Here is a 23,202-nt window from a genome sequence, read left to right on the forward strand (position 1 = left end):
AAAAACAAAAGATATATCTATGTATAAAAGAAACCAATTAAAGTTCATACTTCAATAGCTGTATTTAATCTTACCACCATCTTACTACATCAAAACAAACCCATTGATTCTGTGATCAGTGGAGTAAGAAACTCGCAAGTCACCGTTATCAAAAGGTCCATTAGCTAAGACTGAAACTTACATTAATTATTAATGATGTAAAATACAAGACATTAATCAAGATTTACGGGCTTAAGGAATTTTTCAAAGATGGCGTCATATCATATTATTAAAAATATGTATATTTAACAAGATTCTTAAGTATATCTAAACATATAATAATAATTGGAGTGTCTGTTTGTCATATTTAAATAACCGCTTTTTACTACCTGCATATGTATATACATTTTTTCAATTATTGTCTGTCTGTTTATTTGTTCCGGCTAATCTCTGTAACAGCTGGACCGATTGTGACGGGACTTTGACTGGCAGATAGCTGATGTAATAAGGAGTATCTTACGTTACGTTTAACTACTTACGTTTTCATTTTAATAAATAATGAGAAAATAGGTTTAAATAAAATGCACTGACGAAAACAGAATTATCATTGCTATTCACACTGAACTGACATTTTTTACCTATACGTATGTCTTAACGTGTGTTGTGCATAAGAGGATATTGCCCATAATCGCCACGCTGGGCATGCGGGTTGGCGATCACAGGACGTAGCTTCTCGTACCGATGACGCTGCTGCCCGTCATCTGCCTGTCGCCTATTTTTGATGGTTATACCGCCATCAGTCAGTCGCCAGAGCCTCGTTTGCTGGTCGGCAGGATGCACCACGGGTAGGTGAGGTTGGCTTAAGGAGCTAAGGTGTAACTTGGGCCCCCGTACATCCCTACATATACATCAACGATATACGCCAGAGACGATGTAGATATACGCAAGGCAGCGGACAGGAGATTAGCCGGAGAAAGACCACAGTTGCGTGCACTTGGAGAGGCCTATGTTCAACAGTGGACAAGATTAGGCTGATGATGATGATGATGATGATGTCTTAACATCATAATAGCTCGTGTTATATATAGGTCACTTGACATACAGATTAAAAATTACGACTTTTAATAAAATCAAACAATAATATACTTTTATTATTCAAAATCAGAATGTTGTGTGTATTTCTACATACATTTATTTTTTTACCAAATTTAATAATTTCTTTTCCACTACCGAAAGTACCCTATTTTATAGTTTTATTTTAAGTGATATAGAATAAGACATCTCAAACCACGTCAACTTAAATAATTCAAATTATTTTGATTTTTTATACACTAACGAAATCATAACAATGTTTTTTTGTTATTGTTATGATGATTAATTTTGTAAAATGCACTAATTTATATAGGTACTTTAATAAAACAACAGATACAAAAATAGTAAACTTTATTTAATCGTACACAATGATATGTATTTACAGTGTAACAATACTGGCACAGATATTATAGCGACTACAAATAAACTTAATTATGCCAAAATTTCTAACCATAAAAAACCTTTTTTTTTTAATGTATGTATATATTATAAAGGCAAATAAATACTAATGTCTGCAAGGGCTTTGCACGGGTAAAATAAGGCTTATGCAAAATAAGTACCCAAAGTTACGTAACGATTACATTAATTAATTGGGAGTTCGAAAAAACAAATTCATTATTATATATTGAACGTATTAATTCAGATAACACATTATTATCATTTATTGTATAGAACCACTTTCTAAGAACAAATAAGTAATTCGAAAGAATAACGCACTTTTTAGATGGCAACATTTTACCGAAATCTATATTTTGGCATAACTAAGCTAAATTATTATATATTTTTATATCTTAACATTAACTTCTATAATACTTATAAAATAATACAAAGCAAAACTGTTTAAATTTAATTCTATAATAAACAATACATAAAACTAAACGTCAAATTTTATAAAATTTTGAAAAAGAAAACGTTATATACATCTCATACATATATAAAAAAACCTTGCATGGAATGTAGATTTGTCATGATATTTTTGTAACAATATTTTCTAACACATTAAATATTATAAAATTAAAAAGTAATTAAAAGCTGAGACAGATAACAAGAGAATGTATAAATTCGTTCAAACATTTAACCGTTTATTTAAACATTTAGGAACCTTTAAATAATTCATTCAAACAAGTTTGACTGTAACTTTATATAATTAAAAAATATTTTTCTACTAACTACAGTTCGTCCTTATTCTTTTTTCTTTTAAGAGCTAAGTCGTCATGCTGGAACCAGGTAGCGTAGACCCTGAGCGGTTCTGGTGAGGAGTGCCTGTGGAAGGACACCGGGCGATCTCTTGCCAGTACTTCACGCGGGTAATCTTGTGGACGCGCCTAGATAAACGAAACGCTTAAAATAGTAAACATTGTACATTCTTTAATATATTATTTAATATATTCATCATAACTACAGGCGCAAGGGACATAACATCTTAGTTCCCAAGGTTGGTGGCACATTGACGACGTAAGGAATATTTAATATTTCTTACAGCGTCATTGCCTATGGGTTATGGTGACCACATATGGTGGCCCATATGCTCATTCGCCAACCTATACCGTAAAAAAATGTGTTGGCGTCGTCAACTTTGTCAAAACAAACAAACAAAAAGAAAAACCGACTTCAAACAAAATACTATTACAAAACAAACTAATATGCACTGAAAAAAAAACTAGTTAAAAGTCGATTTACGATTATATAATGTAGTTACAATTATTATTATATTTGGAGCCGGTTTCAGCCCCGGGCACGCACCTCCACAATCAAAAGCGATACGAGACCCATGATTGACACAGTATATTGTCGTATAAGAAGTGTAAAAAACATAATACATCAAGGATTATCGAATTACTTTTTGCTAGATATATTTTAGGGTTTCTTGGCCGACACTTAAGGCTAAGAGACCCAGGTTAAATAAATATCCCGGTAAGTCTCGTGGGTTGACACTGACCTGGTGGAAGAGCGGCGAGTGCGTGAGCGAGATGTTGTGTCGCAGCGCGCACGCGCCCAGCGCCATGTCGTCGGGCGCCGCGCGCGCCGCGCACGCGCACGCCGCCAGCGCGCGCGCCGCGCCCGCCGACAGCGCCGTGCCGCCGCCGCCCGTTATGTAGTCGTAGCCTTCGGGCCGCGGAGGTTTAGTATACACTGGGGTAGCTCGATCGGTACATTAGGAAAAGACTATATGTAACCTATACATAATATAATCAGAAAAGAAGATTTTAGAAGAAACTAGTCATTTCTCAAAAGGGTTTTAGACTCACCCCTAATATTCCTGAAAATTTCCCAAGTAACGTATATATTATATATGACAAATTGTTAATTGTTTCCTTCAGAGTAAAGCAGCATAGAATCCATAACGATGATTGAAAAAGTAGATATCTTACCTTTACCAGCCGTCTCCTTCTTGCCGTATCCGTAACCATATCTTTCTCCGAGAACCGTGATGTCGGAGCCGCCTCGATAGCAGCTTAGCAATTCGCAGAGTCGCTGAACACTTTTGAATTAAATTAACTTTGTTTATTGATAAAGTTGTGGGAAAATTAACACATATCAGCACAGATAATCACGAATGATAATCTTATTTACTTGAATAATAATGAAGCTGCATGCTTTTATACATATATAAAATTAACCATTTAAATTTTTAAAAATCACGCATACAACATAAAGAACGATGGAACCCTTCCTTACCCCAAAATAGTATCATCATCAGCAAGGAATATCCATTTGATATTTGGTAGATCTTTCAATCTCTTCACAACTTCCTTTAAAATGGTGACCGTTTTCAAGCAATGACCTGTTTTGGTGTTTGGCACACCGATATCCACGGCAGGAAGATCGGGATCTGCGGAAATATTTTACGCTGATACTTCTACTGAACTTTTCTCATAATTTGAGTCAATTTATGGAATGTGGATAAAGTAAATTTTATGATTATAACTTGATATAAATCTTTGGCTATGACAAAGTTGTAAACAATCAGCTGCATTTCCAAGAAATATATAAATAATGAACATTCCACAGTACAACACTTTGAAAACCTTTACTTGGTAATAGGACTATGATCAAGCCCGTCTGTATACACGCATCAGTTATAAAATCGTTAAACAACAGAAATTAGAATATTTGTGTTCCATCTTTAAGGGTGAGTGTACCAATTTAATTACAGGTGAAAAGGACATTACTTAGTTCCCGAGGTTAGTGGTGTTTTTGTGATGTATGGAATTGTTAATATTTCTTATATCATGTCTATGAAGCGTGGGTACCAATCTGATGGATTGATATTCGCAAGTCTACACAGTGTAAATTTGAAAGAAACCTTTTGTACCCAAACATTCAATGCTTTATTTTAATTCACGACTTAAGGCCAAGATATTTGGGCATTTGTGTGTTGGGTCGAAAATACAACTGCTACTGAATTGGTTAGCACCTACACAAACAAGATACGAATCTTTTATGTATTTGTGTATCTATGCTATATTTATAACTTATTTAGTCTACAGTAATACAATAATATTTAAAATTATAAAAGAACGTATAAGGCCAGACTGGCAGTGATTGCTGTATTTATAGAATCTCTAATTAAAAAGTAAGTCGATAAGATAGTCCTACGTAAGACTTAAAAGTTTAAACTTTTATTAAATTAAAATTGCTATCGATAGTGCATTGGATATTTAAAGAAAATTTTTATCCAGAGATTCTTTAAAAACTATTTGAGATAAGGAAATTGTTGTAAAGAAAAATTGGACCTATTGCATGTATTTATAGTTATATAGATACATAAGTTATGTTACCAGAAACACTAAGAAAGAAGATGCTTGACCAGAAGCAGACCATTTTTGCTGTTAATTTTATCTTCAACTAAGATCGTCAGTTAAACTACTTTATGAGTAATTCTAATATACAACAACAACAACAGCCTGTAAATTCCCACTGCTGGACTAAAGGCCTCCTCTCCCTTTGAGGAGAAGGTTTGGAACATATTCCACCACGGTGATCCAATGCTTGATTTGTCTTTATAATTCATCTCGTGCTCAGCGGTGTAGGAAAACATCGTGAGGAAACCTGCATGTGTCAAATTTCATAGAAATTCTGCCACATGTGTATTCCACCAACCCGCATTGGAACAGAGTGGTATATATTCCAAAACCTTCTCCTCAAAGGGAGAGGAGGCCTTTAGCCCAGCAGTGGGAATTTACAGGCTGTTGTTGTTAGGAAGTAAGATGTTATGATCTTTGTGTGTGTAGTTACACTGGCTAATTTATTTCACCCTTGAAAATGGAACACGTTAAGACGAAGTAGTACTGATTGGTGGTGCGATGAAAGGTAGTAAAATTGAATGGGTGGTAAACTAAAATTTCCCAATGTTGTCTTAAATTTTCGCGATTATTACACATCTAAATAAAACTAGTTATAACGATGTCACGTCTACCCGTGACCACAAACGCTGTAAAGTGCTCGAAACGTCGGGATGTCCAAAATAATTAATATACGCGATTAAAATCCGTTATAACTAGTTTTATTTAAATTTAAGCACCGTCAATATCCGAAGACAAGATCAAATTTCTAAACTTACCAGATTTATCACTGAAGAATTGCAGATGTGTCACGTGTTTCCCCCATGTCTTCTTCACCACCTTTGCTCTGGTAGAGTGGAAACCTGTCCAAGTTTTCACTGCAAAGTATATCGAATCCTCCGCAATAGGGCTGCCCTGCCAGGGAAAAATAATTAGCTTACTATGAATTATGAAGTATGGGAAATCCTTAAGACTTTCTGAAAAATATAACATATCAGATTATTCCTTATTGATAATCAGAATCAAGAAAATAGTAAGTAATGTAACTTACGCATATATCGAACTGTCTAGGGTAGGTGGCACAATTATCACCGGAAACAATGCAGAAGCTCAGATCAGGGGTCAATAACGGTCCCGGACTAGTGCTATCCCCATACACGAGCTGAGCCAGTTCGAACGCTGGGTCAATTGAGAAATCTGCTTCTAACTTCCTCTCGTCATTCTCTATTTGATTTACGAGCCTGTTGATATATTTTATAAATTACAAACCTTGACATTTTTCTAACCTGATTCTATTATAAGTCTTACCTGTCCATCAATTCTATTCTCATCGCGAAACCATTTGCAAAATGGGGATACACAAAACCACCATCATCTTCCAAATCCTCGTAAAAGGCAAAATGATGTATAATTGTTGGTTCATCATCACTTAGAGGGTAACCAATCCACATTGTATCCTAAAAAGGAAACCGTATTTTCAATTCATTTGATTTGATTTTTTTCTAAATTTCACGGCTGGCAATGAAACCTGCCAGTTTTAAAACTGATTTCAAAACAAGAATTTAAGAAATATAAACTATCGATTGGATTACCTTCTGACTGTCAGCTGCTGCTAAGGCTTCAAATAGTTTACTACAACGCACAGCAGTATGGGGTTCCACGAATAGAACCCATCGAACATTTGTATCTTTGTATTTAGTGACTAGGGGCCTCAGTAGAGGAATTATTGTCCAAGCCCCCGCTACGGGTATATCTTCATGTGTTATGTAGACTTTAGGTGTAAGCTATAATATGGAAGCACTGTATATATTATGTCGTACAAAGCCTAGTAGATTTGGTCACAAATAATGACTGAATTGTACCGACAAAAGATCTCGTTTTATTTATATTACAATTCACTTGAGATAGTTATATTATAAAATCTTAAGAAGTAAAACAAACTTCAATTCGTACATAAATTCTTAGAATAGCTTTTATAAATACTTTTGTTATTTTAATTAATGTTTTTAGAATTTACTTTTTCACTTGAAATATCACAAGGATAACAATTATTACCTTTTCTAATTCATTGACTTGATTCTCTAAGTCTTGTTTTAGGCGATTTGCGACACTTGCGTGATATGGCTCTGCTTGACTAACTATAGTAAATACAACGTTTCTTGAATCTGAAAAATATTTTAGACTTGATAAAGTACCTCATTAACTTAAAAATAAACTAAAAATACAAAATACTCCCAATTGTAAATGGTTTCCAAGGAAGCATACACCAATAAAATACAAATAAAACCAAATTTAAAAAGTTTTAAATATTCCATAAATTTCGATTGAAATGCTGCCTGGAAATAAAAGTATACACTCATACAACGGTTTTCAAGACTAAATCACTGAACCGAATTTGATGAAATTCTGTATAAAGCAAGGTTAAACCCCAAGAAAGTAGATACGCATTTTTCTCGAAGAAGCGGATGACAACCAATGATATGATATGATATATTTTAATTTTACTAATTTTACGCAACCTATATATTACATATAAAAAATCTTATACGTTGAAGTCTGTTTAACATAATCTGTGATCGCAAAGAAACGAACGGTGTATCATTAGCGTGTTTACATTACCTAAAGGAGATAACGTGTTCGACGTAACGACATTATCATGAAATTATGACAAATAGCTTCGCACGTCGATCGAAGCCCCGCTGGAATCATCAATCAGAGGTTCACGTGTCATGGCTATTAATCAGGTGTACATGAACTTAGGGTACGCTCAATGATGTATCGGCATGAGATATGCGATACCGTAGTCTATAGGCTTATTGATTGGGAATTATGATGCCGAGGCAATTTTAGATAATTTCATCCTAGAGGCGATGTTAATTGAAATATAGATTTATATTGGAAAGCTGGAGAAACTGAACAGTATGAAGATATTGCGTTTTGATAAATTACTCTATTAATAAAATTATTTAAAAAATTTACCAAAATGTCTATGGAAATACAATCAATATGAACATGCACAAAACTATCTAAACAAAGTTTTTCACAAGAAACTATAAAATGTAACAAATAAATAATAAATGTTACAAATACAAGTCACAATGTTGAAAGCTCACAAAAACTGTAAGATCATTCAACAACAGCCTGTAAATTCCCACTGCTGGGCTAAAGGCCTCCTCTCCCTTTAAGAAGAAGGTTTTTTGGAACATATTCCACCACGCTGTTCCAATGCGGGTTGGTGGAATACACATGTGGCAGAATTTCTATGAAATTTGTCACATGCAGGTTTCCTCACGATGTTTTCCTTCACCGCTGAGCACGAGATGAATTATAAAGACAAATTAAGCACATGAATCAGCGGTGCTTGCCTGGGTTTGAACCCGCAATCATCGGTTAAGATGCACGCGTTCTAACCACTGGGCCATCTCGACTCAAGGTAAGATCATTCTCCTATTTTTAAAATCGTAATTGTCCAAATTTATGGATGAATGATTGTAATTGGTCCATCGCACCTAATTATATCTTATGTGACTGAATGAGCTTGCAGCATTAAGTTGTTTTCTTAATTACGAAAACTGTTTTGTTCATCATTTAAAAATAGCGATAAGAACAAAGATACAGTTTTGGTAACATTCTAACTATTAGTACAGAAACATTCGTACAAAGTATAATTGTTTTTGCATATACTAAATGGACATTAGATACATTTTTTGGCAGCATATACTCCCAGCTATTATCGTTCTTAGTTTAAACTTGAGAATACACAGAGGGAATAAATTACATCGCTAATAGCTTAAAGGAATAAAGTGATAAGTGAACAATACTCCACTGTAAAAGATCCTCCCCAAAGCATCGACCAAAAATGCCAGCAGTCCATAAATATACGTTAATTTTTAAATAGTCTAAATAAATCGATACCAATTTTAACGCGAGGTGAGAAAAATATAATGATAATGCTCGGATGCTGATGAATTATTCAGTAGCTAATAACGTCGGCAAGTTTAGTGCAATCTTAAAGTTTGTCTAAAGATTTATGGTGAGGAAACTTTCCGCGTGGAACCTTGAAGGCGTGTCAATAAATTTTGCTAGTACAAGTGAAACGTGACGTGGTTCTAGTATTTTTGCATGACAGCACTATGCAAAGGAAAATTTAAGATTTTTAAATCCCGTTGAGAAGATTTGATCAGTCAGTCACATATGCATTTTATTTTTTAGAAAACAATATACTTAGAAGACAAATAAGTAGGATTACATGATATTACGCTCGTCATTGTCCGTTAAATCGAAACGAACATTTTACCAAAAATCTTTTTCTTTCAGATTTTAAATTAGCGTTCGCATTAGTTCCTCACTATTTAACTTAAAAAAAGATAAATTATACAAAAATATGTTTTTGATATGGCTGTATTGCTTTAAATGTAAAAAATTAACAAGACGATAGTCATAAAAAGTACATAAGCATATAAAAACACTGTTATGAATTAATTTGAAGCCATTTTATTGTGTGCGATGTATTTTTCTGCAATACAGCAATGTAATATGCTTTGTAAAAATTAATTAAACATGTGATTATGTAAATAATTTTTCATATCAAAACCTGATTAAACTATTCATACCACCGTATGAATTTTTGAAACGATTAAAAGAATAATGTACCAAAATACTTTATTACGAGTCTTCGTACCAATCCTGACTTCTGGGTATAGTCTGATTAATCTGAAAACAGCCATCGAATGAAAGGAAGGAGATAGCTCATTACGAATCCATTTCCGCGATACGTACCATGAAGAACTGCAATGAGTTTTTAATGTCTCGCACCTCAGGTGATCGTTTGCATTATTCATTGAGGGAACTCTGGCTGCTCTCAGTTCGCGGATTTATCCCACTCGGATTTCGCTCTCAGAGATAGGCCGGTCGCGGATAAAGAGAATGAACGTAATGTTCCGAGAGTGATAAAGTGACTTAACGTTTTATTCGAACGTGTTTGCCCAACGATTTATTTATCGTAGAATATGCTGAAGATTTGTATTTAAATTCACTCCAACTTCAATCGAATGAATGATTTCCGATAAAACTGACAATAACGTATATTAAATGAATTCGAAACACAAATAGTCGGGACTAACACGTGTCATCGAGTTCCAATAACAAATTCACTAGTCATTCGATATTCCATTGCCACAGCGAAATCAATTTCGTTCAATTTTGCTGAAACTTTTCCAACTGAATCCTGGATAAGGTGCAAATAGCATTTGGGAGCATTAATAATTCGTCGCCATCGTAGCAAATGGACGAATTTCATCCGAATCTATCGGGATTACGGCGACTGTCGCTGCGCGATGGAACTGAATCCCTTGTTATACTGCCTCAATTTTTAATAGCAATTTTTTTTCGAATTTTGAACGCATTCGAAAATGTTATATATGAGTGATAAAGTTTTATCTTTATCAGTATTGTGCAGTTAATTTGTAATGTCACATTTTGAGGACATAATATCTATATCGACTTGGTCGGGTTGAAACAATAATTTTATTTACACCCTGATCATATACACAAGACAAAACAGTTCAGTATCTTTTTCTCCTCTATATGTCAACTGATAGTTTTTCCTTCTCTTTCAGCTATTTACAAATATTTTCTTGAAATATTCTATACTAAATATGACCAATTTCAACCACTGTATGAGTACCAGTGAAAGTATAAAAAACATTTATTTGCCAAGGTAAGCTCTAAGGGCTATAAATAGAAACGTTACACATTTAAACAGGACAATGAGACAGACGTCCACAGCACGGGGTCTCCAGGTGACAATGCACTTCAAATTCGGTACAATCAGAGCACACAAATCTGTCGAGAAACTCACTGCACACTCGCTGCTGACTGAGAGCTCACATCAATAATTCGAGCTCGTAGACTCGACGAGATCCTGTGGGATTTCATCCGATGCCGAATTTATAAGGAACGAATGATTTCAATTTGACGCGAGGCTTACGAGGAAGGTGTTTTTGTGCTAAGACAAAGATGTCTAACGGAATATAAATTCAATTATGTTACTTAAATGGAAACGAATAAACATTTTCCTCTTTCTACATTACTAAAAATACGATCGCTTGGAATTATTTTCGCTAGTATTGTCTATAAAGTATATAATATCATGATGTATGTACATACATTACAGTACATACTCACCACAAAATACAAGAAAATCACCCATTATTATATTAATATACACTAAATATTGGACTCGACCGGAAAACGAGCCTGGGATCTCTGAATGGCATACCCGTGAAAACCGGTGTACACACCACTAGACCACGGAGGTCGTCATATCTTTAGTAACTGCCCGTCCTGAGATCACACGTTTCTAACTAAGTTCTAAGTTCTATTAAAAAAGACCGTCTTAATAATACTTTGAATTTATTCATATTACATTAATGAAAGGGTTTAGGTGGATACTTTCTAATGAATAAATTAACATATGACTAATATTCACATGACGTAAAGGCTTCCTCAAAATAATTTCCTTCACCGCCGAGGTCGAGATGAATATCGTTATAAGCGCGAAGTAGAGATATGAAAATTCAGAGATGCTTTCCCGTATTGCGGTTCAATACGGGAAAGCATCTCTGAAATTGATTGATTGAAGTTGATTGATTTATTTTATGCTTATAAATTAGCTATATCTACAAAAACTGGAAAGATATGAAAAAACACTACGTAAAAATCCAAAATAAACTAATAGTTGATCTTGGACGAATAAGATTTTGATACGTAATGGAATGAAAGGTCAAACATCTATGAAATGGCTTGTATTCGAAAGTATTAAGCGTTTATTGAGGGAACCCAAGCGTCACACATCGGTCTGAGTGCTTACAGCGAACGTTATTTATACATTACGTTACATTAATTCAGGGCTTTAAAGAAAAGAGATTTAAAATATAGAAAAACATATTTAAGTAATTTTCACAATTTATCACTTATCTCTACGAAAAAAATATTATCATTATTTCTATCATAAATTCTGTTGTAGCTGTATTTATAAACCGTCACTAAAGTGAAAATAGTACAATTATAAAAGTTTCCACCATCTGTTTCACCAAAACATACAGGACATACTTTTATCCTTTTCTGTATTCCTGATGTGTATATAAACATATAATATTATATCATTACTAACAAATAAGCAAAACTTTCATATTAAGGATGTCATGAACAGAATATAACCAACATTTCTACCACAAATTAATGAAATAGTAAAACGGAAACTAATTAGATACATAAATCTGGCAGACTATATTTAAGTTTCAAAAGTAAATGAAATTAATTACAGAGTAATAATTTTCAAAGCAATCCCGCATCAGATTCGAAGCCGTACTTCCAACGAAGTAGGATTAAGAAAGTTTACCCAAAAGATTCCAATACACTATTTCCTCTTTACTTACAAACGGAAATTCAAATAAGACTACCTTTTATCAGATTTAAGTTTCTGATTCGACCGGGCTTCAACTACGTTTCTCGAAATGCACTTACTGATGCGAATTGGTCTCTGATTTCTGGACGGAATTGTGAAATGGAAAGAAGAGAATATCTCAGTTGTCGAAAAAGTTCGAAAAAGATTTATTTGAATCGAATGATTTCGTATTCATAATAGTGGGATTCTGTTTTCATTTGAATAGACATACGGAAAAACTGGTCAATGGAAAATGGTCACCACCCATAGACGGTAGATAGATAACTATCCGATATACAATGTTTATTAGTATTACTATCGAAGTATAATATAATGTATGTAAGCAGTTTTTACGCCATTAACCATCCGACGAAAACTAACTCAGAAGTAAAGTGACATTTGCTTGTGGTATCGGTGGTGTTGGACGGACAACGAGAGTTGGTCATAATTAAGGTCACATAAGTCATTTTGATTTTACCTGATGTTATTTTAGTACTAGTTGTCGCCCTAGGCTTCGCTCGCATTTTAATGATGTCATGTGTTAGGCAAAAATGTAACCTATGTCCTTTCTAGAAGTTCAAGTTTGCTTCACACCAAATTTCATCACATTCGATTCAGTAGTTTGGTAGTGAAAGAGGCAAAGACAGAAAGAGATAGAGTTACTTTCACATAATTTATAAAATTAGCACTGATTGAGGTTTGCAATATTTTTCTTTGATATAATCTTTTGCGTATAATGTATATAAGTTATTAATATTCATTTTTAAAGCTAATACTAAAAATAACTTGAAATAGACGTATCAATAGCATTATAATTATAGCCAGTTGTAAAGAATTTTATCGAGACTTTTCATTGAAAGCCCTATAATTATGTTTCTTTCTTGAAGACATTGATTTAAGTATATATTAGGGAACTAAGGCGTGTATTAAAATTTTATACAAAATAATATCCTACCAAATTAAAAAGATAATTAATAGTATGAAGCACCGTTTCGTCCCCTACAATCAACTCATCAGTATTAAATATGTATTTAATATCTTGGACGTTGATTTATTTAACTATGATATATATGTATACATGTCGTCGATAAATAGTAACTTAGATGATTTTGTTGTGTCTGTGGGGTGTGAATTGGTGAACGTCCGTGTCATAATGAGTCACGTGATCGGAATCATTTGATGGGACCAGTGTCACGTTCATTTAATTCTTTTCGAAAGAGGAGAGTCGGAAGCTAAATTTTATTAAAGGGAGAGATACAGTTCGGACCTTCCAAACGGGACCGTTGGTTCACGCAACTGTGATAATTACCGTATAAAATACAAGAATTGTCAACTCCGTAATTAATTACCTGAGACCTATGAACCCTTTACCAGAAACTCCCACCAAAGATATGGCTGCCGTTGATATATCGCCGTCATACATATATTTATATACAAGTAAAAAAGCGTGGAGTTAATACCAGTTGACTTCGAAGCAGGATATATTAATAATTAAATATTTGTATTAACTAACATGAATTTGTATTTTTAAACGTTGACAAAGAGTAACAACTGAGATTCTTGCCGGTTCTTCTCGGTAGAATCTACTTTCCAAACGGGTGGTAGCTTCACTTAATTGTAAAATGACGATTCAAAAGTGCTTATAAAAGCCTACTTGAATAAAGTTTATTTTGATTTTAATTTTTTGATTTTGATGATTATAATAATGTAAATAAAATTCATTAAATATTATATCGACCTATTTGCATTGCTGTTATTGTTGTTAGTACCCTCTTAGGGGCTCACTGAAAATCAGCGACGAATTTTGGGGGTCATTGTATGCTCCCCCGAGTTTCACCATAAGCTGATTGATGATAAGCTCCTTTTTTGGCTGCTTCACAGATTATGATAATAATGTAGTATATCCTTTTTACACGTTTCCCTGTGTGTGTACATTAAAGATTATCAGTTTCAACTAAATATCCAAATTTAAAAAAGCAAAGATGGCCCATTGCTTAAAACTCGTCCATCCTAACTGATGATTGCGGGTTCAAGTACAGGCAAGCACCACTGAATACTCATGAACTTAATTTGTGTTTATAATTCATCTCATGCTCGACTGTGAAGGAGAACATCGAGAGGAAACCTGTCTTATTTCATAGAACATGTGCATTCCACCAACCCGCGTTGGAACAGCGTGGTGGAATATGTTTCAAACCTTCTCCTTGAGAGAGAGGCGGCTATAGCCCAGCTGTGGCAAATTTACAGGCTGTTGTTGTTGTAATAGAACACTCGCACGTGATTGGACAATGTCCCTTACAAATCAAAACAATAACTCCTCTCAGATTACAAGAATAAAAACTCTTGTATATAATATGAAACAAAGACACTAAAACGACATTGTAGCAACAAGAAGCCGAACATTTTACAAGCGTTTTAAAACCAAATTTGTTTATATTAACAAAACTCATATACGTAGCGTATTCCGTGGCGACATCAAAATCCGCAATAATGCTGGAACAATCTCCACAAACAAAGGATGCACTGAACAACACCTAGTGTACCTAGAAGGACCGACTACACACTAAGTTGACAAAGTACACACGCTAAATTATGCAAGATACGGCACCGAGGCTTTAAAAGTTGGTCCTACCGAGTTCCTTCATAAAGGACAAACTGTACCTGCACGTTTTGGTACTCTTTTATAACTGTTTTAAGTTATTGCGAGTGTAACGCAGTTTCATTAATGCCCGCCTTCTTTAAACTCACGTATAGTTGAGTTAATGATATTCAGTTGAGATTAGAAGAATAAAAGTTTTTAATACTGATATAATTTTACGCTGTGGTTAGTAAAATTTGTATTTTGTTAAAAATATAACTGGTGATTATTATAGTTGCGGGGAGTTACTTATTTATATTAATATTTGACTGATTGATTGATTTCAGTTTTACATAGACCGAGCTTTGCCCGGTTAGAATAAGGTTCTAATAATATAAATTTTAATTAGGCGGCTTATTATTTTTAAAAATAATCAAAAACTTTTTCAACGCAACGACAACGCATAGCCCAATCCACTGGACGGATCGGCCTGAAATTTGCCATGCAGTTAGATATTATAACGTAGGCATCCGCTAAGAAAGGGTTTTGATAAATTCCACCCCTAAGGGGATAAAGATCCCTTTGGTAGGTTATGGCATACAGACACGACGGGAGTACATTATTTTACATATAATGATATTTCAGTTATTTAGCAGAAAGTATTAAACAGCGTTGAGGTATCTTCAACATCCAGCTAAGTTGTAAGGAGATAATATTAAAGTTCGATTTTAAAGTATATTTCTCTAATAAATAACATAATATTACTATAGAAAATACATTTAAAAACCTGAGACACGAACAACACTAGTTTCGTTTAAAAATTGTGTGGAATTTTAAAAGCAATCGAGTAAGTGATGGCAATCCATTTAATGGAAATCTGTTTGTAACACTTTAAAATGTCGGTAAGAACTGTATTGTAACTTTCCGCTCGCTATTTGTTTTAACTTTAAAAGGAACTGATAAGAAATAGCACTTTCATATTAATATTTTTGTTTCTGAAAATGTATATATACTCTTATAAATAACGTGTTGCAAAATATTGCATTATTTGTTGTAAGTAATATTAACGTTTTATCTAAAATTAAAAGATGTGTACATTTTAGGCACAAACTATTAGGTCTTATGACACTATTTCAATTCATATGAATTTTAGTGCGACACTTGATCTAAAGCTATGTACACCGTAGATTAAGTGTACGTATACCAAAAACCAATAAAGTAAACTTTATTATATTGGTATGCGTCGCGGCTACGTCACACTACTTTCCCAATGTACGTGTACGTAGGGGCCAACTGTGTGCCACATTTTTTTATGCTTGGTCAACTTTGACAGTCGAGACTTAAAATAATAATCAATCATCACTGCATGAGTGATTGAATTACTATGTATTCATTAATTGCTGTTTCGGTTTTACAAATATATTTTATATGTTGTCTCTCTTTCGCCTCAGTAAAGGCAAAGGTAGCAAGCTAAACAGTCCAATATATACAGTCTCTGCCAGTATTTTAAAATAATTAAAAAAATATGTAAATGAATTTGAATTGATTTATAGCCTTTATATTCCAAATAAACAATTTCTATAAATAGTTTATAGTAGGTACAAATAATTATTGTCATTGACTATATGACATAGTGAATATTAGATTAAGCTAATGCGAATTTATAATGACGTCAATAATAACATAATTCAATTAGCAGTTCTCTAACATAGGTCTATAAACAATTAGTACACCCAATTCAAATTTAATGCATGTAGGTTTGAATACTAATTGTACTATCAATACTTAGAGCATTCTGATGTTGTAATGAGAGCTATAATATATTTGACATGGCAATGCCATGACATTTGCATAAATTAGCGATCAGGACATCGTTATGAAGAAAAGGTAAAATTGCCAGTTACACCACAACCACTTTGTGGCACCAGCTTTCGCCGGCGATATTTTTCAAGCCGATATGGGAACCTTCAAGAAAGAGCGTACTTCTTCCTTAAAGGCCAGTAACGTACCTGCCAGCTCCCTGGTGCTGCATATATATTATGGAAACTGTCATCGGAACTTTGGCAGCAAAATTAAAGTGAAGTGAAATAGTGGTGTATTTATGATACATGACAAGAATTGTGGACAATATAGATTGTAGCAAATTGTATAACTAATGACTACGTAAATTAAGGTTTTTGTTTATCTTCATTCTCTTTTCGATTAGAATCGGCTTTATGTGAATTTGTACGATCAAATTTGATCTTAGATAGATTCTTCTTGTGATCTTCCGACCGGACGTGCTGATCCAAAATAAGCCGTGAAGAGCAATTTAAGGTGCTTCGAAATCAAATGAATGTCAAAGTTTTTATGGAAATCGATGTTTCATGTACTAAAAACAGTAATAAGCGATGTGCTAGAAGCTATTTTAAATTAACTCTAATCGATTTCGGAATGTTCACCGTGGTTCAAGACATAACTCTCATAGTATAGACATAAATCAAAGTGACATAATGAAGATTATTTTTGTAAATTTAGTTGGACAGTATGGGATGACCGGCTTCCTATAGACATTGGTAATTTGGCACCGTAACAAATTGTAATCATCCATGCCAAACCAATAGGCCACTATCCTTGGGGACAAAAATTCCTTTTGTACCTGTACACTTCAAACCAGTACAAAACAATACAACATACAAAGTATTGCTGCTTGAAGATAGCATATATAACGAGTAGTTGGTACGTACCCAAACGAGCGTGCCCAAAAAGCTACCACCAAGTTATTTCCTATAAATGTATGTGATATTGTATTAGTAAACTTTACAGGCATACCGTCAATATCAAATACCAAAGTGTAGGTTCAGAAACATATCGTAGCTGCCGACTTTTATACCATAATCTTCAGTTGAAATAAATTCCATTGACTGTATCGACAGTATTTTATTGGCGTAAATAGTTTCGTATGTGTACAGCATCTGGTTCCGTATGTCTGCTCGCCGGAAATTCGCGTGTAAGAAGCTTACGAAAGATCTTTCGCGTCAGTATATTTTATAGGACTTAGAAATGTCTATACTTCACATTTATGAGCTATGCGTCGTACGTTCCTCTACATATATGTATGTATAAACACAGGAAATTACTTGTGAAGTTTCATTCCGTTTCCACTAATAAACACACGTTTTATTTACGAGCACGCTTAACAAACATATTAACATTTTTACATAATGTCAATTATCAGTGTTGATCAGTCAAGGAATCGGAAACTTTTCTTGATTGTCCTAGTAATTATACGAAATACAACTGTTTTTGTTTTGTCAAAGGTTGTCTTTTGGGAGGGACCTAAGTGTATATTACTTGAATGGAGGGCCGAAGATCGGGTTCATTGGCATGCCTTGAGGGAGGCCTATGTCTAGCAGTGGACTACAAGCTGATTATGATGATGATGAGAAACTCAACCCCGCACATGCACATGAAGGTTTGATTTAGGGAACTAAACACTTACAAAACACACAAATAACACCTGCTAAAATGTTTCATAATATTGGTAATCAATTATAAAGGTTCCTTTAATTTTTCACGGAAGAACTCAAATGCTTTTGAACGCTGAAATCGCTAAGAATAATGAAGAATGATACTATTATTCTTCCTCTTAAACATTTTTGAATAAATTTTCAGGATATTAAATTTATATAATTAATGCTATTCGAACAAAGTTTCAGCTATACGTAAGTCTTATCATAATGAAGTAAAGTACATACAAGGGCTTAACATAAATAAGCATATACGAATATACTTCATTAAAATCAGATTTTTAGAACTGATACACTGATACTTTTAATGCGTGTTAATTATATTTATTAAATTATTTATTTAAAAACTTTGGTGACGGGACTTCTTCGTTTTCTGTTGAGAGGATCGGAATTCAAAGGTGAAATGCTACTTACATTCTTGCCATCATTTCACCATTTGTATATACTTAAGCAATTAATGTTATTAATTCCTAAGGAACCTTAAAAAAAGAATAATAGACTATTTTTTAAAACATGCAATATTTGACCTCAAATATACTTTTAATATTTTAAATTACCCGTTTTATCATTGGAATGACGTCGCTAACGATACACGATAAACGGTCACGTGATCCCTCGTATGAAAACGCGATTATTAAATTAACAAACTTATGTATAAAGTCACCTCGTACAACGCTCGAGTTTATATGAGAAATTTCTCGACGACGTTTTTGTAAAGTATAAAGTTAAAAGTAAGAAATCTTTCAAGTCAATAATTTACGACTTACATAAGTTATTTGTGTCTCATTTTACTAAGTACGATCAACGATATTGAGGATAGGTGTTTTTTTTTTCTATTCGGCAATTTTTTTACTAAAAAACAACAGCCTGTATATTTCAAAGCGAGGCCTTAGTCTCTTAACAAGAGGGATTAGAGTTATAGCCACCACACTTCTAAACGTATTTTTTATCGACATTATTTATAGCCAATTATTCTAACTAGTTAGCTCATTTAAAAATTTGGTTGATTATAATCATTTGTATAAGTACTACCTACAGTACTACCTATTTAAAGAAACAATAATCACTTATAATATAATGCAATGTTTAATATAAAAAAATCACTTATCTTATTAAAAATAATTCAGAGGAAGCGAAAGCTGCTGAAAAGATTTTAATTACAAAGTTATTCATTATTCAATTATACGTCGGAATAAAATGGTTCCAAGTCATTACCAATGGAGATAAGAGAACATTACAAAAAACGATTAAAACATTTATATTTAGTAACGTTTTAGCCGTGGCATTCACGCGTTTCGTCTCGAAAACATATCAGAAAGGATTTCAGGCAACTACAAAGGACATATTGTGCATAAGTGTGTGCGTAACACAGTCACTCTATTGCCTCATTCTCATCATTTGACGACGGAACCCCACACGACACGTGTTTTACGAGGAAGTATATTATACACAACTTGTCGCCTCTGGACTTCTACTAACAATTTTAATAATGAAAAATTGAATAACTTCATATCAACCCCTGGGCATTGAAGCCGGAATCTCGAGATCAGCGGCCTTACACTGGTCAGTAGAACAAACAGGAATACTAATACTTAAGATTTGAAAATCAGAATAGGTTATTTGACAACGCGAAAAATAAATTGTGAATTATTGTAAACAGAGTATATTATGACTTTAAAAATGGTTATTTACTAACGAAACTTGAAAATAATACTTAATTTATTCAAAAAACAATAAATAAAAATGCATTTTTTCAAACGTTTGTCACGTGACACAAAACGCTCCTGATTGGCCGGGCTTATGATGAAGTCACTTTCTTGTAAACCTTGCTTTTCTACTATATGTACCACAGATTAAAATACAGCAAAGTGACGTCACCGACCCCATTGCAGCGCCATATTGTCCAAGTAGCGTTTTCGCGCGTTATTTAAATATGGAATTTTTAATATGATATTTTTCGGCAAACATGTACTAGAAATAAAAAAATCAACTTTTACTGGGTGCCTTAACCTCTACTAAATAATATAAATTGTACATTAAAAACCAGTCAAATTGCCTATTGTACAGCTTGTATATATTATAGCGCTGCTTCTCAACAAACATTGGTTTTAGTGTATGAATTAGTACACAGCGTCTAATCTATAACAAAGACGATTACGTAATCTAGGCATTGTCATCGTGTCTAACTAAGGGGAACCCATATAACGCATCTTCACCGATTTTATGTTAGCGATAAATTACGACCTGAGTTAGTCGTAATAAATAGTTTATTTCGCCAATTCAAAATAATTAGTCCTAATCTTAAAAATAACCTTTTTTTAAAGTTTAATATTAAGGACTTAACAACAGCCTGTAAATTCCCACTGCTGGGCTAAAGGCCTCCTCTCCCTTTGAGGAGAAGGTTTGGAACATATTCCACCACGCTGTTCCAATGCGGGTTGATGGAATACACATGTGGCAGAACTTCTATGAAATTTGTCACATGCAATTGAAATTCCTCACGATGTTTTCCTTCACCGCTGAGCACGAGATGAATTATAAAGACAAATTAAGCACATGAATCAGCGGTGCTTGCCTGTGTTTGAACCCGCAATCATCGGTTAAGATGCACGCGTTCTAACCACTGGGCTATCTCGACTCTATTAAGGACTTGTGGGCATCGAATTCGTGTATGTATTAAATTAATTGAATCTTGTAACTAACTGACAGAGATATCATAGCAATAACTTTTTTTATTTATATATTATAATCTGCAAATCAAGAAACCTAAAATATAATTAGAAAAGCTAAACAGATTAAAAAGAGAAGCATTTTTCCAATATATTAATTTATATTTTAGCGCTTATTTTTCTTAATTCATTAATTAAGGATTATTTTAATAAATATCACAACAAAAACAGTTAATAGCGTAAGAATGAAAATGTATTTAATTAAACATTATGTAGGCAATGAATACTAAGAGATAATAAAATGATATGAGTTATTCTTGTTTATCTGGTTATTTTATTTTCAGTTTGGCCGAGGTTTTATAAAAATGTTTTTAATTTCAACAAACGCCTCAAATCTGTTTTTTTAAACAAGATACCTAGTACAATTTAAAATCTAAAGTACTATTTAATGCATTAATTGATTCACAGTGCATTTAATTATTTTGTTACAATAAATTATTTTTTAATACGTCAATTTTGAGTAATATGCAATATACCGATTTTTTTTTTAATTCATACAAAGTAACAGTTAAAAAACAATAATAAAATTTGAAGTTTAATCTGTGCCGCAATTATTTTTGTTACACATTCAACAATTTTACCGTTATATAAAAATGTTATAAATTCAAAACTTACCAAAACTTGTCGCTGTTTGTATTAAAGTGAATAACGTCAAAGCCGTAACTGAAACAAAAAATAAATAAAAATAAAATATAAAAAAGAAACTAAAGTGAAATAACAAAAATTAATAACTTTTAATAATGTTATTAAATTAGTGAACTTTATATTTTTTATTGCATAAAATATTCAAGAAATACTAAGAACAAAATAATTCGAACGCGTCTTTTACCTTTCGCAAACATTTTGGCGGGAATTTGCGCGGGAAACGTTCTGTACCCCCTACGAACGAAACGAAACTGCCGCCCTTACCGTATTTAACGTACCGATACCGTAGGATAGGCAATGTAGTTACCTATATGTTATTATAACGTAATATTACGATTCCTTCATATTAAACATTTATTTTTTTATCAACTGTATACGACACAACAGCATAGGAATTGCTTCACCCTGAATTCATGTATATATATTTAAATCGACTCTTACTTGTGGATCGTGAGAACAAAAACAGAGTTCGAAAACAAAAATCTTAACCTTTTTAATCGGTTTCGGTTTTAGTCAGCTATATCAGTAAGGAATACGTCGAATAAAATAAAAAAATTGTTTTTCTAATTATGATCCCATGATCATTTTAATACTTTTCATACAATGATTTAAATCTTTGCTTTCATATTCAAATTGTCACATTATATTTATCTAATACATGTGACAGTATACTAGAAAACTATGCTATAGCCATTGTGTAGTCAATGCCGGTTACTCTTAAGATGTTCAATATGTGATGGTTTCGTCCTGACCAATTTCAAACATAGCAATCTATCTCAAGGGACGCCATATAATGCAAAATATTTGTGTTATAAGCTGCACAAATCCGTCACGACCGACATGAGTTCAGTCGCACGACTACCGGCTCTGTGCTTTCCAAATATGAAAGTCTTCAAAAAATCCTCTAGACCCTGGGCTGTTAGTCAGAATTTTTCGACAGAATAACCCAATAAATTTTCATTGTGCCGACCAGCTGGTTATAGGTAGGCGATCGGACGCCGGGTCACCTGATCGTAAATAGTCACCATTCCGTACATAATTCCAATGCGCCACCAACCTTGAAGGCCGAGATGTTTCACGTGTCGCCCTTTAAACATCATGTAAAATAGCAATACTACGTAATGCTGTTAGGCTGTTAGAATAGAAAATGTAAGATACATTTTTTTACTGACACACACGTTTACAATACCTACATTATATACTGTAAATTGGGCTATGTTTGGCGCTGATTATCTGCTTACCAATAAAGTTAAAAGGTTTAATATTTTTAGTATAGACAATTTAATTCAATTTACCTTACAATAGTACACTGTTTTGTCTTGTTCTACAAGGACTAACTACATACTTATCAAATTAATTTAGATAATTTGTATGATATAATAATTAACATTAATATGTATAATGCAAATATTGTCTGTACTTATTAGACTTTTATTGT

General features: G+C 33.3%; 1 protein-coding gene across 1 annotated transcript; it reads right to left on the minus strand.

Annotated features, from left to right (window-relative positions):
* Positions 1-1,405: 1,405 nt before the first annotated feature.
* LOC124533865 (beta-1,3-glucosyltransferase) lies at positions 1,406-22,003 on the minus strand. The gene is made up of 11 exons (XM_047109413.1): positions 21,949-22,003; positions 21,735-21,782; positions 6,912-7,021; positions 6,449-6,640; positions 6,165-6,313; positions 5,908-6,097; positions 5,636-5,771; positions 3,751-3,904; positions 3,444-3,553; positions 3,011-3,177; positions 1,406-2,396 (listed from the first exon to the last, which is right to left on the minus strand). Exons 1-11 carry the CDS (start codon positions 21,959-21,961, stop codon positions 2,241-2,243), a joined length of 1,425 nt encoding a protein of 474 aa, XP_046965369.1. The 5' UTR covers positions 21,962-22,003; the 3' UTR covers positions 1,406-2,240.
* Between the last annotated feature and the right edge of the window lie 1,199 nt (positions 22,004-23,202).

Source organism: Vanessa cardui, chromosome 11 (assembly GCF_905220365.1).
Source record: "Vanessa cardui chromosome 11, ilVanCard2.1, whole genome shotgun sequence".
NCBI classification, from domain to species: Eukaryota; Metazoa; Arthropoda; class Insecta; order Lepidoptera; family Nymphalidae; genus Vanessa; species Vanessa cardui.